Here is an 18,438-nt window from a genome sequence, read left to right on the forward strand (position 1 = left end):
GAAAGGCACAAAGAAGGAGAGCAAGTCTAGGATCTGATCAAGCTCTCAGTTTATTTGAAAATTTTCACACAACTTTATAGGGAGAAGGCAGGGAGGGGAAATGCATCAGCAGAGTAGTTTATGGTGCAGGAGATAGCAGGGTGGTTTACAGTGCAGGAGATACCACAAGAATGTTTGCTAAGATATCTCAAGATGCTCCAAGCCCAATGGCAGATGTTCTCACAAGTTCCTGGAACATAAATCTCTTACCCATGACCGTAAAGGTCCTGGTGCAGCTGTCGGTAACTTTCCACTAATTGGCTTTGGCTCCCAACAACACCCAGAGCCCCATTTCCCAGGTGATTCTAGATCTCATCAGGGTGACAGTTGAGATTAACTACCACAGAGGCTGCTGGGAGAGTCCTGCTCCTCTCAACACAAGCCCTTGCCTCCACTCTCTTCTGCCAACCTCACAAGGCACAGTCCTTCTGGGCGTTTCCCAGGGACCATTCTCCTCTTGAGCAGTGGGTGATGACTCCCACGACTGTGTCATTTGCATTTGAGCAGGGACTTCTGAAAAGCCTCCCTAGACTCAGAGCCTGCCACAGGATAGGGGGTGGGCAGAGGAAGGCAGCATTAGGAAGAGCCTCCAGGGCCCTCTGAGCCTCTGCCCACACAGATGGCCAGTCCAGGGCAGAGTGACATCCCCCTGCTCTCCGGCATGTCCAGCTCTTCTCCACAAGCTTCAGCTGAACACCCGCAGCACCCAAGGCCCGTCTCAGGTGCTGCAAGGGATGTGGAACTGAGCACCAGGCAGACAGAGCCTTGCGCTCTGGGATATGTGCTGGACATGCAGGCCAGGGGCTCAGAAGACCGAGCCTGGTGCCAGACGGCTGCCAGTGAGGCTAAAAGGCATAGCCTGAGAGTTGAAGCAGATGAGGAGGCCATGGTGCCAGGATTTAAAGCCAGAACCTGAATTGCCTGACCTTTCTGGAACCATGAGTTCTGGGGAACTACCCGAGAGGCACTTAGAGAGACTTGCAGGGCTGCCCACCTGACTCCCACCACTATGGGAACTGCAGGGATAAAAAACAGAGTAAACTCAGTGGAGTGCTCTACATGGGCTGTCCCCGAGTCTCTGCACACCCACCAGGCCCTGAATGAGTGATGGCCCCTGCTTTGCCCTGCCCCTCAGGCAGGCCTGGACTGGCTGCAGCCTTGGGGGAATCTGCCATCTATGTCAGTCGCTTTCCTGAACTGTAACAAAACACCTGAATTAGTGTGGGGTTAAAAAGAAAGGTTGCTAATTTCGCTAATTCCACTCACAGTTCAGCAGGGGCCAATCCAAAGTCAAGGACTTGTTGTTTGGAGCTTCTGTTGAGAAATGCATACCAGAACAGAATGGGAGCCCTCAAAGCCAGGAAGCAAAGAGAAAGAGGAAGATACCAGGGTCTCAGAGTCCCCTTCAAGGGCACAACACTTCCGAGTCCTAACTTTCTCCCAAGCCACGCCTCCTAAAGGTTCCAGCTTGGTGACTGTCCTAGTTAGCGTTAACAGCCTGGAGTTGCATAAAAAGAATCTTTTATCAGTCATTCTGTGGGCATGTCTGTGAGGACTGTCTTGATTGTTAATTGATATGAGAGGGTCCAGCCTGCTTGGGAGGCTTTGCTTCCTGGGCAGGTGGCCTTAAGCCATGTGAGAAAGCCATGTGAGTATGAACCAAAGAGCAAGACAGCATTTCCGTTTCTGCTTAAGTTCCTGCCCTGACTTCCCTCAGTGATGGACTGGGACCCAGAAGTATAAAGCTTAAAATTTTTTTCTTTCTCCCCGAGTTGCTTTTGATCAGACTCTTGTGTCACACCAACAGGAAGGAAACTGGGAGTGGAAGCCTTCCCCACACAGCCCTCAAGGGGGCCACTGATCCAGACCACAACAGATTCCTCTGGGAGGGTGCATAAGTTGACTCTGGGGGCCCCTGATGCCACCTGGCAGATGTGGCCCCAGCCTGTTGGTCATTGCTGTCCCCTGGGCGGAGGGGCCTGGCTGACAACAGCTGCACAATCGCATTAGGTCCCCAGCAAGGGCATTTCCGTCTTCCCAGTATCCCATTCAGTTGATACATTGAGTGAATAGAGTCCTGTCCTCCCCACTTCCCCACTGTCTGTCCCCAGCCTGTTCGCTCATCTGCAGAGCTGGCCAGGCTGTAGCCATCTTCGCACTGGTGTGATCCCAGACTGACAGGCAGGCTTTGAAGGTGACCCTTGAGGGGAGAGTGCTGGCTGGCACCTCCAGGGCCAGCAGTGAGCTTTTGATGTACCCACTCACCCTCCCTTCTTGCTGATTTGACTCAGCCCAGATCCCGGAGACGGGAGAACACATGCTACCTCCTCTGCCTAGACAGGGCCCTGCCATCCCCACCTCCCCCCAGCGTGACTGAAGACAGTGCCAGAACCTTCTCCATGGCCACATGCTGTCATCTGAGCTGCCAGAGCAGGCTCCTGGCACCTCAGTCAGAGCCGCTGAACAGGGACAAGTGTCTCTCTGCTTCTTTGTCAGGGCCCGAGGAAAGGAGGGGCAGCTGCCCCAGGACCTTGGAAATCCCTGCTGTCTGTTGTTTGGCAAAGGGCCTCTTATCCATACATTGCCACAGGACTGGTGCCTGGGGTCCAGGAGACCATGAATGGCTGTTCAGTGGACTTAGAGGAGGCTCTTTCCAGGCAAGTTCTCTGACTTAGGCTGTGGATCATTCTGGAAGCCTACCATATAGAGAACATCACAAAAGTCAGACAAGTTCTGGCCTGGGCCCCAGAGGTTGCACTTCCCAGCCAGGCTGCCCCCTCTAGACAGAGGAGCACTTTCTCTGCCTTAGAATGTGCTGTGGAGGACTCTTCCCTCCTCCAGGAGCAGCTTACAAGCCATTTCTGTCTGTCTCCTGTACACCCATGCACTAAGGCTTCCTCAGAAAATTCACAGTTGTTGCTCATCCACCTCCACGGCTCTTTGTCATTCCTTGAGCAGAAGGTCTCATAGCCCCAAGGAGGTGGAGGTGGCCAGGCTACTGCTAATCCTCAGGGTGCAGAGCTCAGACACCCTCCATCTCTCCACGGCTCTGCCCTGTGTCCACACTAGTATGCTGAGGGCAGAGGGCACTGCACATGTCATCCTCAGCCATGCCATCTCCCCTCAGGAGGGGTCCAGTGGCACACAGCCAGCGCCATCCCTCAGGGGACCATATCTGTGAGGCAGCCTGCAGTCACGGAGACAGAGGTGCTCAGCCTTTAGGCCTCTCAGTTGGCAGAGCAGCTCCTTCCTATTCTTGATTCAACACAGGGACGATGCCTTCGTCCTTTCGTGTAGATGCAGGGAGGCGTGCAGAGAAACGCCTCTCACTCTCGGAAAGCACTGGCTTCCCGTCTCAACAGGGCATCAGAGGATGGGGCAATGGCTCAGTAAAGTGCTTGACTTAGAAGTACGAGACCTGAGCTCATCCCTGGAACCCATGGGAGAAGCCAGGCGTGGTGCCATGAGCTTAAAGTCCCAACACTGGAGAGGCAGAAACAGGCAGATTTCTGGGGCTCACTGGCCAGCCTAGCCTCCTTGGCAAGCTCCAGTCCAGTGAGAGACCCTGCCTCAGAAACAACAGGGTAGACTCCTAAAGAACAGCCATGGTTGTCTTCTGTCCTCCATGTGTATATACACACACGCATACAGCACCTGCATGCACACAAACACATAAGCATACACACATTCACATACACACACAGGTGCATGTGTGCACACATACACATACACAGGCATGCACACATGTGCACACATACATACACACATGGATGTATGCATGCCCTAGAGATACCATCAATTTTGACAATAGCACTTTGTAATTCAAATCTAGCTGTGTATCCTAGATTTTTGTTGCCTAAACCTGATCACCCTAAGAGAAGCAAGCAGAAACAGACAGACAAACAAACAAAAACAACCCTCGGCTGACACCCCGGTTCCTGGGCTGTGGCTCACTGTTCTGACCTGGTTGTCCAGGGCCTAATGAAGGCATCTGGAGAGCTAGCAAACCACCACCACCCCCAAGCTTCTGCCAGCAAGGCTCAGGAAGGGCTACAGGGGAAAGAGAAAGTCTCTTAGGAACTAACCGCCCAGCTACACTGAGACCCAGTTTCCCACTCTCTGAGACTAAAGCTGGGGCATTCCCTGCTGTGGCCTCATGGTCTATGGCAGAAGTGCTGGGGTGGGGCCACAGCTGTGGCTGGTGCTGGGAATCTGCTAGCCACTTGACAACAGTCCAGTGAGACCCAGCACCCAGGTTGTGCTTGTTGACCTCTGTCGGACAGCTGTGTTCTCACAGCAGCGAAGGAATGTCTCAGCAGCAGGAGAGATGAACTTGCCAACCAGAGTGAGGGCAAGCAGGCAAAAAGCCAAAGCTGCTTTCTCACAGGTCCTTTGACGTGGGCCGACACCAGAAAGTGAGGCCTACACCTAGGATTGTCTTCCCACCTCATGCAATCGATGAAACCCTTCATAGACATGCCTAGACGACTGAGCTTTAGTTGATTCCAGATGTAATCAAGTTGACAATCTAGATTAGAGCCATCATCCCACGTACAAGGTCTGAGCAGGGCTCCACAGCTGACTCTGAGCTTGGGATGGGATGGTCCATATCTTATAATCTCAAACTGTGTGTGTGTGTGTGTGTGTGTGTGTGTGTGTGTGTTGCACAAACGTGCAGGTGTACATGCATGGAGGCCGGAAGCCAACCTCAAGTGTTTTAAAGTAGATGTTTACATGATTTTTGAGACAGGGTCTCCCACTGGCCAGCAACTCACCAGCTAGGCTAGACGAGCCCCAGGGACTCTCCTGTCTCCCTTCACCCCAGTGCAGGATGGCAAGCACACAGCACTCTGCCCAGCTTTTTATGTGGGTTCAGGGATTTGAACTCAAGTCCTGGTGCTCAAAGGCAAGCACTCTACCGACTTAGACATCCCAACTTACACTCTCCTCCTTTGGTTTTAAAGATGAAGGACTGGAGACTGGGGGCCTGCATAGCGGCTCAGCAGATAAGGATGCTTGCAGCTAACCTGTGTTTGAGCCCAAGAAGCCCCATGGTAGAAGGAGAAAATCAACTGAAAATTGTCCTCTGGCCTCCGCATTCATGTCGTGGCCCACATACTCACATCCGTGCATGTGTGCCCCGCTGCACAAAAAGTAGCATCATAATAAAATAAATACACGTAAAATGATTTGAAAAAAGAACCATGGACTTGAAATAGTGACTCTTCATGGTGGGCTAACCACACCAGGGCAGAGGCTACCGGTCCTCTCATGCATACGGATTCTAGTAACATCCCAAATGGCCGCGCGCACAATGTCTTTGCAGCCTCCCCGGGATGAGAGCCTGAATGGTCTTCTGCAAGGCTACAGGATCTACTACCGTGAGCTGGAGTCCGAGACAGGCGTGAGCCCCGAGGCCAAGACACCCAAGAGCCCCTCTGCCTTAAGAGCTGAACTCACAGGTGAGCTATGCCCCTCTGTCCTGGGGATGTCACAGGGAGCCTCGCATGTCCGCCTGCTTCTTAGAAGGCATGCTGGGAAAGCCTAGAGAGGAGCTAGGGCAAGGCACGGGAGTGGGCGCCATGTGCTGTGAAGCCATGGGGCACAGATGCAGGCAGTAGACCTGGAAGCTGGATCGAGAGAGAAGGGGTGGGCTTTCCAGGACCATGTTGAGTAAAGAGTGGCCTGAGGTGAAGGCCACACCCATCTAATCCATGTGTGGGCACCCCTGATCTCCACTGAGCCTGCACCCCACCACAGAGGTTCTCTGCTCTGTTAATAGTTAACTGCCAGGGAGGAAGCTTAATTCAGAAGACCCTGCCTCTCTGCTGCCCTCTCTGGAAGGAGATTGTCCCTAAATAGTGTCATATAAAATCCCCCCTTTGCCAGGTGTGGTGGTACAGGCCTTTAACCCAGGCACTCGGGAGGCAGAGGTGGGTGGATCCCTATGATGGGGACAGACAGGGTAGGGGAATGCTTGCACAGCCCCTCCTACCTACCTCACCTCCACAAGGCCAGGAAGCCGTGTGATGTTGGTTCACCCAACATGCAGCCAACTCCCTGCTCTACCCCATCCTTTCCACCAGAGGCCACATGCCGACCGCACACAGACCTATCCCTTGTGGGCTCTCAGGTACACACACCTGGCCCCAGAACACTTGATGGGTTCTCACCCCTTCAGACTAGAGTCCCACAGGTTGCAAGCATCAGTCCATCGACAGCCCTGCATCCCAGAAAGGCCTGGAGGAAACAAAACCAAAGCAAAACAAAACAACAAAACCCAAACATATCTGTGTCTTCCCTGGCGTCCCTCACACTGTTGCCAGTGCCCTTACATTTGTTTCCCTCTCCCAGAGGGCCTGACTCAGGCTGGTGTGTCTTGATGTGTGGTGAGGAAGTACGGTAGCCCCCAGGAGCTAATGAGACGCCTGTAGGTTCTGTAGCCCCTGGGGAACTGTGGGAGTCGCCACAGAATCCCGTCCATCTTGTGGTGTGCCCCATTCCACCCCTGCACGTGGCTTGTGGGAGCAGGGTCCCTCTGTGCTCACTGCCTTCCTTACCCCTTGTAGCCCAAAGCAGCTTCAAGACCGTGAACAGCAGCTCCACGCTGACGACCTATGAGTTAACACGTAAGTGCACAGCGCCTCGGGCCCCTGAGACTGTGTGCAGCCCTGCCCCGACATCCAAGGGAAACCAGCCTGGATTCATTCGTGCTCTGGTTGCTGGCCTTCCCCCCTTGGTGGCTGCCTCTCAGCATGCCCACACACCAGGGGGAACTTCCAGAGGCGGAGGCTGGTGGGGTTCACTACCTAGCACCGCATCTGACTGGGGTGGGAGGGAAAGTCAGAAAAGGTTCTCTTTGATCTCTCTCTCTCTCTCCCTGTGTCTGTCTCTGTCTCTGTCTCTCAAATTATAGTGCAATATACAGGCCAAAATTTACCATCCTAACCATATTTTTTGTTTGTGGGCTTGCCTGAGTGTACGTCCATGTACCACGTGTGTGCCTGGTGCCCAAGGAGGCCATAAGAGAGCACTGGCTCTCCTGGAATGGGTGTTACAGAGAGTTGGGAACCCCCATATGGGTGCCAGGAATCAAACCCTAGTCCTCTAGAAGAAAGGCAAGTGCTGAGCCAGGGTTATCTTGGCTAGTTAAAAGGCAGTGTCCACTTGTCAGCTCTCTGAACTGAAACCATCTCCACTGAATACTGACCGCAAGGGCTGGGGTTTGCAGCTCAGTTGGTGGAGGAATTCGGAAGCCCTGGGTTTCATTCCCAGCTTGCCATTAACCAGGTGTGGTTGTACATGCCTGTAATCCCAGCACTTGAAAAGTGGAAGCAGGAGGATCAGACGTTTGTTAAGTGCCTAGGTCTTCATCTGCTGGCTGTTTTGGGGAGATCTGCTGGACAAAGGCAGGCCAGGTCATGGACACTTTGTTGCCCTTCACCTGGGCACAGGTGGGAGGAGTCACCTCAGTTGATTGACAGGAGCATCAGGAGACGGGAGGGAGGCATTTTCCAGTCCTCCAAAGAGCAGTCTACTTTTCTCCCTGCAGTCCCCACTGCCTGGGTGTGGCCCACACAGAAAATCTAGGAGCAGATGCTGGTCCAGCTGTAGGCTGACCATGTGTGTTTGACCCTGTAGATCTGAAGAAGTACCGGCGCTATGAAGTCATCATGACCGCCTATAACATCATCGGCGAGAGCCCAGCCAGTGCGCCCGTGGAGGTCTTCGTTGGTGAGGCTGGTAAGCTCCGAGCCTGTCCCTCATCTCACAGCCAGATAAGGACTACAGCAGTCTACAGAGAATTGCAGGAAACACACATACCCACTTCACAGTGAGGACACTGGAGACTCAAGAAGAATGATTATTTTGGTTCCCAGTTTTCATCCATTAAGTGGGAAGGGGTAGAGCAACTCCCATCATGGAGGAGGTGAGAGCGCTTACCTGTACCATGGCTTTCTCTTCTACCCCAGTGTTCCATCAGGTAGTCCCGCCTGCAGGATGATGCTGGCTGCATCCTGGGTAACGCTGTCCCCTTTAGTTAATGCTGTCTGCCCTTGCACACAAACCCAGAGATGGCTTTACTAATCTAGGACAAGCCTCAATCTTGTCAAGTTGACACTTGTTGCTATGACAAATACCTGACATAAAGAACTCACCAGAGTGTGCATTTATTTTCTCATTGCTGTCATATAAGCAACTTAAGAAGAGTTGATTTGGCTCATGGTTTGAGGGTGCACAGTCCGCCTCGGTTGGGGAGGCGTGGTGGCAGGATCGAGGCAGCTGGTCACTTGGCAACCACAGTCAGGAAGCACAGAGTCGAATTCTGGCACTCAGCTCACTTTCTCTTTTTATTACTCAATCCAGAACCCCACCCATGGGATGGATGGTATCACCCGTATTTAGGGAGGTCTTCCCACCTCAGTTGGTCTAATCTGGAAAACTTTCCTATGGGCATTTCCAGAGGTCTTTCTCCTAGGTGATTCTAGATCCTGTATAGTTGACAATGTCAACCATCCCAGAAAGGAAAGTTTTACTGTGGCTTGCTGGTTGAGGGATACAGTCCATCCCAATGGGGAAGACATGGTGGTAGAGGGGGCTCATGGCTCTGTGAGCAGGAACATGAGGTGCCCCATTGCATTCATATCAGGGAAACTGGGCACTTGGCTTGAACCATGGTCAAGCTATGTAACCCATAAGGTTCATCCTCTAGCAACACGCCTCCTCCAGATGGGTCTTGGCTTCCCAAAACAGCTCCACCAGCTGAGGAGCAGGTATAGAAACAAATGTGTGTACATTAACATCAAAATGACCACAGAGGTCAAGATTAGCCACCAGTATCCTCCCTGGTTTGGAGTGCTGACCTTCTCATTTGATTGAATCGATGGGCCCTTTGCCAGCAAGATCTCCTGTGTGACTTTCCTTGCTCTCAGCACCCACTGGCACACCATCACTTTCTTGAAGCTATGAGGTTCTCCGTCGAGGACTGTTGGAGTCAAAGTTCTCTAGAGCAACAGAGCCGAGAGATGGAATGTATATCTTGAAGAGTTTTTATTAGATTGCTTTACATGACACAGCTGGGCGGTCCAAGGGTGGCTGGCCATCTGCATCCTGGGAGTCTGTTAGCTGCTTGGTCTGTAAGGCTGAATGTCCTAGTAGATGCCTGGAGGGTTCCTGGGAGGCTGCTGTCCTTCGTGCATATGGGAGGCTGAAGACGTGGCGTGCTGTGCTGGTAGCAGCAGCAACAGCACAGGAGGAGACGAGCTCTCCCTCAAGGAGCAAAGCTAGGCAAAGGAACACACAAGGTTTTCCCTCGGACCTTCTTATGTGTTGGTTGCATCGAGAAAGTGCTGTCTACTCTGGAAGATGCTCTACCCTGCTCTACTAATTCCTTCTGGAAACGTTTTCACAGACTTCAGAGGCAGGGCTGAGTTGATGCCATGTCTAACCAAGCTGAGAAACAAATTCAACTATCACAAGGGCCTTGTGGGCCCGCAAGAGGACTTGCCTGGGCCGGACGGTGGGGCCAGAGGACCATTTGTTCTGTCATCCCCAACAGTTTCTGATGGCAAAAAAGGCAGGCTTAGAGTGGACAGGTCACCTACCCAAGTTTAGACAGTGGACAGGTCCACCTGCTCCAGAGCCAAGTCTTCGCACTCTCTTCACCTCAAGCCAGGCCACCTGTGACTGTTCACCTTGACCATCATCTTGACAGAATCTCAAATCACCTAGGAGACACCCCTCTGGCCGTGTCTGTGAGGGATCCTGTAGATTAGGCTGGCAGAGGTGGGAAGATCTGCCCTAAACGTGGCCGCACCATTCCCTCCGCTGGGGTTCCGCGCTGAATAATGAGGAGAAAGCGAAGTAAGCCCCAGCATCCACCTCTCTCCCTGCTTCCTGATTGTGGATACAGTGTGACCTGATACAGTGTGGATACAATGTGACTATCATGTTCCTGCCGCCATGCCTTCCCTCAGGATGGACAATACCCTCAGGCTGTGATTCAGAGTCGACCCTTCCTCCCTTCAGTTGCTTTTCTTAGGTACTTTGCCACATCCCTGAGGGAAGAAACTTGGAGACCAGCCCCGTGTGTCTTAGTACAGCCCTCTTGAGGGGCTCCACGCCCGACTCCCCTGCCCTTTCTTGAGACCACTGAAACTTTAGCGTCCTCTGTGCCTCACACTCAAACACTTGACCGCGGCAGGCCAGCAGCTCAGCGGGCCAGAGCAACAGTAAGGTGCTCACTGCTAACAGGCAGGCTGGGCTCGTCCTTCTGTGTGCTGTGCTGTGCATACATGTATGCACGCATGCGTGTATGTTTACACGGGTGTAGGTGGACACCTGCAAAAGCACACATGTGGAGGTCAGAGAACAGTTAGTGAGAGTCCGCTTTAGCCTTCCATCGTGCAACTCCCAGGGACTGAACTCAGCTCAGCAGGCTTTGCAGCCAGCACCTTTACCTGCTGAGCCATGTCACCTACCCAGCCCCCCACGCAAGCCAGCCAGAAGTACTCAGAGGTTTTTATGGAAACAAATCGAGCTGTGGTTTTGTGAGTCTGAGGGATGTGTCCACCTTTTGCTGGCTGTGTAACCTCGAGGACAGCACTCAGCCACTCTGAGCAGAGCGGTGTTTATGGAAATCTGTGAGCCACAGTGAGGAAACTCCAGCTCGTCTGTCCATAGAGGGACTGTGTAGAATGTGCCGGCCTGACATGACCATCTTCATGTTTACTGAGCATGCTCCAGGCTCCTCTGTGAGTGTCTAAGGCATCTGGCCGGCCACGGGATGGGGCATGGGGAGTGGATGCTGTCTCTGGTTTCCTCTTATCTGATATGCAATGTTTACCTCTAAAGCCCCAGGGAGAGGGTGTTGTAGAGGGCTTTCCAAGGCCGGCATCTGAATGCCAGTGTTACAAGTTGGGAAGGAAAAAATGAGTCTGTCAAGATCCACACCACAGGAGGCAGAACCCAGCTCCAAACAAGACTTGGATGGAAGAGTCCGTGATGCTCGCATGAGCTCGATTCCATTATAGGGAAAACACCTGTTTAGTTATTTGAGACACCATCAGACAGCCCAGGCCGGCCTGGAACTCACTCTGTACCTGAGGATGGATGACCTTGAACTCCACATCCCTTTGCCTCTACCTTAACTGCTGGGATCATAGGTGTGAGCCTCTGCACCTGGGTCATGCCAAGCAGGGACAGAACCCACGGCCGCCCGTATGCACTCTGCATCGTTAAAGTCTGTAGTGGAGTTTGCTGCAGGGTAGAAAATGAGCTTCTTTAGATGGGTTCAGATGGGTCTGCTACCCTGACGTCCTCCCCTGGCACCACCCACCCACCAGCAGGTTCTCTCCATCAGCAGGAACTCTCGAGACTGAGTTCTTCTTACTCATGGACCAGCCTGTGGCAAGCTTTCCATGGTCTCTGCCAGCTGCCTGGTTCCTTTGCGCCCCATTGTCACATATGGCTCATACTTAGCAACTCTGGTAATGCGCTTGGTTTTTACATCTTCAAAGCCATTTTATAAGTCTGACAGTCACTTTGGCAAGTGAAAAAAAAAACATACAAATTCTGGGATTTTGACAGGAAGTGAATTAACTGACAAAGTGATTTAGGGACCGCTGATGCTCTCCTCCTGTCTCTATTTCCGACTCAGGAATTGGCTGGAGTCTGTCCACCTCCTGTGGTGGGGCTGGCAGTGTTCTCCATACAGACGGCTTATACAGTGGCTGCCAACAGGTTTTCCTGCAGTTATTACGAAGAGGCTGTGGCGACATGTCCCTGCCCTGCTCATGGCCACTCACGGTGTGAGGCAGCGGCTCATACTCTTGCTGACATGCAGTCAATTTTAGTCCTGCAAAAAGAGCCACCAGGAGCATAACTCAGTGGAGCGCATGCTTAGAATAGCCAAGGCTCTAGCGTCAAAAGCAGGGGCTGGGGAAATGGCTTGGTGGTTAAAGAGCTTGCCAGGAGCATGGATAAGGACCTGCATCTCATTCCCAGAACACACACACACACACACACACACACAGAGAGAGAGAGAGAGAGAGAGAGAGAGAGAGAGAGAGAGAGAGAGAGAATGACACTGTGGCATGTGCTCTAATCCCAGAGACAGAGACAGGCAGATTCTTAAGGCTCTGTGGCCAGCCCAGCCTAGCTTACTTGGCAAGTTCTAGGCCAGGGAGAGACCCTGGCTCAAAAAACAATATGGACAATGCCTGAGGAACAACACTAAGGGTTGACCTTGGATTGACCTTGGCCTACACATCACACACATATACACACACACACATACACTCATGCATGCATGCACACACGTGTGCGTACAATGAACAGCCTTTTAAGTTCTCTGGAAAGGAGCTAGGACTCGCCCTCATCCACTCAGTGGGGTCTTAATATTACATGCCCACTAGCGGCTGAAGGCCCAGAACTTTGGTCTTTGGCTCCACGGATTTCCCCAGAAGAGCAGAGATGGACGCACGCTTGGTGCGAGCAGGCGCCCAGGCACCCAGGCCCAGTGTGGTTCTGTGGCTTTTGAAGTGCACAGTGCTGTGGAAGACAGCAAAGTCCCTCCAAACTGTGGCTCTGCCATCACTTCGAGGCTGTGGCTTTCAAAGGGTTTCGAGGTTTTATCTTGTGCGTGGAGGGTGCACGTATGGTCCAGTGTGCCTGTGGAGGCAGAGGACAACTTGCAGGAGTCCATTCCCTCCTTCCGCCATGTGGGTCCCAAATTCGGGTGGCCAGGCTTGGCAGCCAGAGCCTTTACCTGCTGTTGGGTGGCCAGGCTTGGCAGCCACAGCCTTTACCTGCTAAGCCATTTCACCCGCCAGCCCATTGTTATTTTTATTTATTAGTTTTTAATTCTGTGTCCCTGCGTTGGTGTGTGGATTTGCGCACATGAGTGCAGTGCTTCTGGAGGCCAGAAGAGGGCACCAGATACCTTGGAGCTGGAGTTGCAGGCAATTGTGAGGCAGCTGGTGCGGATGTTGGAACAGAACTCGGGTCCTCTGCAAAGGCAGCAACCGCTCTTCACCACTCTAAGCTGGGTGTGATGGCGTCTGCCTGTACTCCCAGCATCCAGGAGGTGGAGGCAGGAGGATCAGGAGCTGGCAGTCATCCTTAGCTACATAGCACATTTGAGGCCAGCCTGGGCTACACACTGCCCTAAATGACAACAAAAAAAACCCTTACTGTAGGATGTGGTTTTACCTTTCCTCGAATCCTACAGGTTTTTAATTACTCCTGGTTAGAGAGAGAGGGAGAGCCACACTTCTAGCTGTTTCGGCTCCCTCTAGTGATACATTCAGCCAGTCCTGAAGCCCATTAAAGGAAATTAACAGGCTTCAGAGCTGTGCTAGTTAAAATGTGTGCTCATAATGAAGAGAGTGGCGGCCACGCAGGGGTAATTAACACAGTTGCCACACTTCCCAGGGCCTCGCTACCCTGTCGGGCTCAGGTTGCCCGGGTGACCCTGCACACCGTAGTGACATCATAGGTACCGCAGGTGTCCCAGTGGCCAGCCAGTCTGCCCGTGCTGTGTGCACGGCTGTATAAAGACAGGACAAGGTCTTGTATCAGGAATAGGGATTGGTGTCCCCTGAGAGCCCCCTGTCCCCACAGACAGGGAACATCAGTCCCCAGCATGTACAGGTGACTCTGACCTCAGAGGGAAGCAAGTCACTGTCAGGACTCTGGGGCCAGTGTGTCTGCAGACAGCCCAACCATAAAATTATTTTTGTTGTTACTCCATGACTGTGGTTTTGCTACTGTTATGAACTGTGAAGTAAATAACAGTTTCCCGGTGGTCTTAACTGACCCCTCTGACAGGGTCATTTGACCCCAAAGGGGTTCTGACTCACGGGTTGAGAACCGCTGGCTTACGAAGTCTGAACTGGAATTATTTTTGCTAGAGCAGTCAATGCTGACTAGCTGCTTCAAGGTTCACAGCTCTCACAGCTCAAAACACAACCTGGCCCTTCCAGAAGTCTCCACCTCCTCAGCAGGGACAGGGCTTGAGTTTGAGAGTCAAACAGATCAGAGTTGAAATCTAGATCGTTCTAGGGCAGGTGACACAATCTATCTGGACCTCCAAACTGTCCAGTGAGAAGAAGACACTTCTTCAGTGGCATGAGTCTCATGAGGAGCCAGGAAACGGCCTTGCATGGCATTCTATATCACGTAATCACGATCTGTCAAGACCTGGGTCTCGCTGTGATGGGAGACTCATAATACAGGTGGAAGGAGTTTAAAAACAAACAAACAAAAACCACCTCAGCTTAGGCAGAGCAGCTGGTAAATGGCTTTCAACTTTGTTTATCTTACATAATGGGCGGTGTCAGCTATTGAACAGGGAGGGGCCTAAGCCCAAGAGCCAGAACGAGAAAATATAAGTCATTATGGTGGGATCAAAGGCTGGCCTTGTCTTCAGGATAGGGGCTCAGAGCTGACTTTGAACCCTGAAGTGTCTATAGGGGACAGCTCTAGTGGCTCCTGTCTCTAATGCCTGCACTCTGGAGGCCGGGACAGCAGGGTCAGGGGCTTAAGTCAGGCTGTGCTACAAAAAAGAGGAAGGAAGAAAGAAAGAGAAGAGAGAGAGAGAGAGAGAGAGAGAGAGAGAGAGAGAGAGAGAGAAAGAAGGAAGGAAGGAAAGAAAGAAAGAAAGAAGAAAGAAAGAAAGAAAGAAAGAAAGAAAGAAAGAAAGAAAGAAAGAAAGAAAGAAGAAAGAAAGAAAAGGAAAGAAAGAAGAACCTGCCGCTCTAGATGACTTTGGGGAAATATACTGCTGGGTCCTACCTCTAGCCCCTCAAATTACTTTCAGATTATTATTAAATCGCTGATGACAAAGCCAAACTTGGCAACCCAGTGTGGCCTGCTACAGTCACTTCAGCCAAAGTGAGTCCCCGTGTGTGACTAGGAGCAAGTTAGGAGCAGCAGGAATCCTCGGTGTTGCCGAGGATCGCCCTGGCAACAGTTGATGCCTGATTATAGCCTATGATGGGCCTATCAACAGTGGATGTCCAGAATGACCTAGGGTGCCCCTGGCCATCGTGGGTGTCTGAGTAGCCTAGAGGCAGTGGGTGACTCGTGTGAGTCTTCCCTTAGAAACCATGTGTGTGACTTTTCTCCAAAATTCCTGACAAGAGCAACCAAAGGGAGCGAGCTTTATTTGGCTCGCAGTCTGAGAGCTCATGGTCCATCACGGTGGGAAGGCATGGCGGCAGGAGCGTGAGGCAGCTGATCCCATGGCTTCCACAGTCAGGAAGCAGAGGGAAATGGATGCTGGGGCTCTTTTTTATGCAGCCCAGGATCTTAGCCGTGGACTGCATTGGTTGGGGCTTCCCTCCTCAACTAAGTGAATTTAGGTAACCCCTCACAGACAGGCCCAGAGGGTTGTCTCTTGTATTGCTGTCCATCCTGTTGAGTTGATAATCCCTGCTCACCATCATAGGTGTTCACGACCTGCCCACACACAGATTTTTGAACAAGAGCTCTCAGAACTGAGCGATGGATATCCCCCTCACTACAGGATTAAGTTCAGGGCTCTGAGAGGTTCCTTCATTCAGAAAGGACTCCACTGGCTTGCCAAAGACTGAGTGAAGCCAACTGCACTGGTTAGCTTCTGTTGACATGTGCCACAAATTAATCCTGAGACAACGGAGCCTCCACTGAAGAATCGCCTCCATCAGACTGTCCCACGGGCATGTCTGTGGGGTGTCTCCCTGATTGCTAATTGCAGTACCACCCCAGGCTGGAGGGTCCTCCATTGTGTAAGAAAGCTATTTGAACAAGAGCTAGTTAGCAAATGTTCCTCCATGATCTCTTCTTCGGCTCCCACCTCAGCTTCCCTCGGTGATGGACTGTAAGCTGTAAGATGACATGAACCCTTTCCTCCCCCAGTCACTTTTGGTCATGGTGCTTATCACGGCAACAGAAAGCAGACTATAACATCACCATCCTCCTCCTTCCTTACCCAGCCTGCAGGTCCCTCGTGTTTGCTATGAAGAGATTCTTAAGCTCTGAGGTTCTTAGGTCCATCATGGCTGCAGGGTGGGGCCCGTCATGGTGCAGGCTCACCCTAGGTCCACCAAAACGTGGAGTCAAGGGCTACAGCCCAGCACGATTCATTCACCAGCAAACAAGATGAAATGAGCTGAGGATAGCTACTGTACATGAATGGCTATGAATGTGAGTGTGTTTACATGTGCAAGCCAGTGAGCCCCTGGTTCAGCGAGAAACTGTCTCAGGGTTTCTGCTGTTGTGAGTGTACAGCATGACCACAGCAACTCTTATGAAAGGAAACGTTTAATTGGGGCTGGCTTACAGTTTCAGAGGTTTAGTCCGTCATTGTCCTGGAGGGAGGCAGGGCTTCATGAGGCAGACATGGTGCTGGAGAGGAAGCTAAGAGTCCTACATCTGGATTGGCAGACAGCAGAAAGAGAGCGCGAGCCACTGGCCTGGCTTGAGCATCATAGACCTCAGAGCCCGCCCCCAGTGACACACTTGTTCCAATAAAGCTTCCCCTGCCTGCTCTAGCAAGGCCATACCTCTAACAGCACCACTCCCTGGGAGCCCATGAGAGCCATTTTCCTTCAAACCATCCCAGAGACCCAGTCTCAAAATATAAGATGGAGAGAAACTGACAAAGAGCCATGACCTCTGGCGCACGCACACACACACACACACACACACACATGCGCTAATGCTTGTGTGTATCTTATACCACGAACGTCAAGACTGGAGAACAGTCAGACAAAGGCTGGCCTGCCGACCTGTCAGCTCCCCAGCTGCACACCCTGTCCTTGGGTGAGGCTTACATTCTGCATGGAGGACAGCAGGCTAAATTCTCCAGGGGAGCTGGAAGCACTCTGGAGCAAAAAATAAATAAAAAAAATAAAAAATAAAAAAAGTGTTGCATCTGAGACTGTACCATGTTTTCATCCATGGCCTCCCTGCTTGTACCAACCAGTCGCCTGAGGTATCTTTGGGGCGTAAGGCACCAGGCTGCGGGTCAGCTGACGCAGCGTGGCTCATCAGGGAGTTTCTTCCAACGTCTCTCCACCCAGAGACGCCAGACACCCTGAGTGCTGGCGATCTCCCCCTGCTCCAGAAGGACCCCCATGGCCAGGGCTGCCCTGGCTTTGCTTGCCGCCAAGTCTTCGGAAAGCCAACCTTGGGTGCCGAGGCCGGATCTGTGCACCGGCCTACCACGGTAACGGCCGTGCTCAATTCCGCCTTTCATGATTTTAATTGTACAACAGTAATTTCGTGATCGAGTTGCCGACGGCAAACATGCAGAAGACATTAACTTTATTTATGTTTTGGATTATTAATGCGGCTGTTAAAATTCCTCCAGTTAGTTTTTGATTGAATTGTTTTTTTGTGTGATTCTGTTGTTTAATGGAGCGGTAAATAAGAATTTCTGATAATGAGGCCCAGCATCTGTCACAACAACCTGGTGTGGGCTATTAACATTTCCATTAGCGGCAGGGTGGGCAGCGATAACACAGAAGCACACAGTTAGAGCAAAATAAATAGTCATGTCAGGCTGAGCGGGTGTTAATTACTATTTTATTCTGCATGGGTGGGGGGAGGGAGCAGGAGGCAGAGGGGCTGCAAGCAAGGGGTGACCTACTGCTCACGAGGTCGCCTGATCTCTCCCGAGGAGCCCCGTGCCAGGAAACTCTTCTTGGGCAGCGATGGTTCTGTGGCCTCCGTTGATGGCCTCTATGCAGGCTCAAAGCAGAAAGCAGCCAGCAGGGGCCGGGAGAAGGCTTAGCTGCTAAGGTCCTCGCAGCGCCCACGCGCACACACTGATGTGGAGAGTGATCAGTGAAGAGACCAACATTGAACTCTGGCCTTAACACACACCTGCTACATACATACATACATACATACACAAGCCTGTATATACATGTGCACACACGTGAGCATATGCAGACCATGGACACGCATGCACAGGTGAGCACACACAGCGGGTGAGAGAGGGCAGAGAGTGCTCTTGGGCCCACAGACTGAGCCTGCAGGAGATGAGGTGAGGCTGGGCTAGCCTCTGCCTCTCACGGGCTAGGCCTTTAAGACAGCTCCACACAACTCTTGGATTCAAGCAGGGACTAGTGCTTCTACAAGGAGCACTCAGCGGGAGACAGGACTGTCTCCGGAGAGGCAGTGGACAGCCCGCACGGGTGAGTTCCCACATGGGACTCACAACCCGAGGCAGCTCCGGGGAGAGAATAAAGCTGTCTCCCTTCCTCTCTGCACTGCTCCTCATTCCCTGATGGCTGTGGGGGGTACAATGGCAGGCTGCTGCCTCCGGCCACCTCCTCTTTTGCTTGTATATTGTGGTAGTGACAGGACAGGCCACCCCAGGAAGCACTCTGATGGAAGGGGAGAGGGATA

The 18,438-nt window shown here is 52.2% G+C and overlaps 1 protein-coding gene across 1 annotated transcript in view; it reads left to right on the forward strand.

Moving 5' to 3' along the window:
- Sdk1 (sidekick cell adhesion molecule 1) overlaps positions 1-18,438 on the forward strand; it is an 898,365-nt gene that overhangs the window by 830,693 nt on the left and 49,234 nt on the right. Inside the window, exons 33-35 of the mRNA XM_060368045.1 lie at positions 5,366-5,501; positions 6,609-6,668; positions 7,681-7,782. Coding sequence (XP_060224028.1) covers positions 5,366-5,501; positions 6,609-6,668; positions 7,681-7,782 — 298 coding nt within the window. The remainder of the gene's footprint in view (positions 1-5,365; positions 5,502-6,608; positions 6,669-7,680; positions 7,783-18,438) is intronic.

The sequence above is a fragment of the Meriones unguiculatus genome, chromosome 15 (genome assembly GCF_030254825.1).
Source record: "Meriones unguiculatus strain TT.TT164.6M chromosome 15, Bangor_MerUng_6.1, whole genome shotgun sequence".
Taxonomy (NCBI): Eukaryota; Metazoa; Chordata; class Mammalia; order Rodentia; family Muridae; genus Meriones; species Meriones unguiculatus.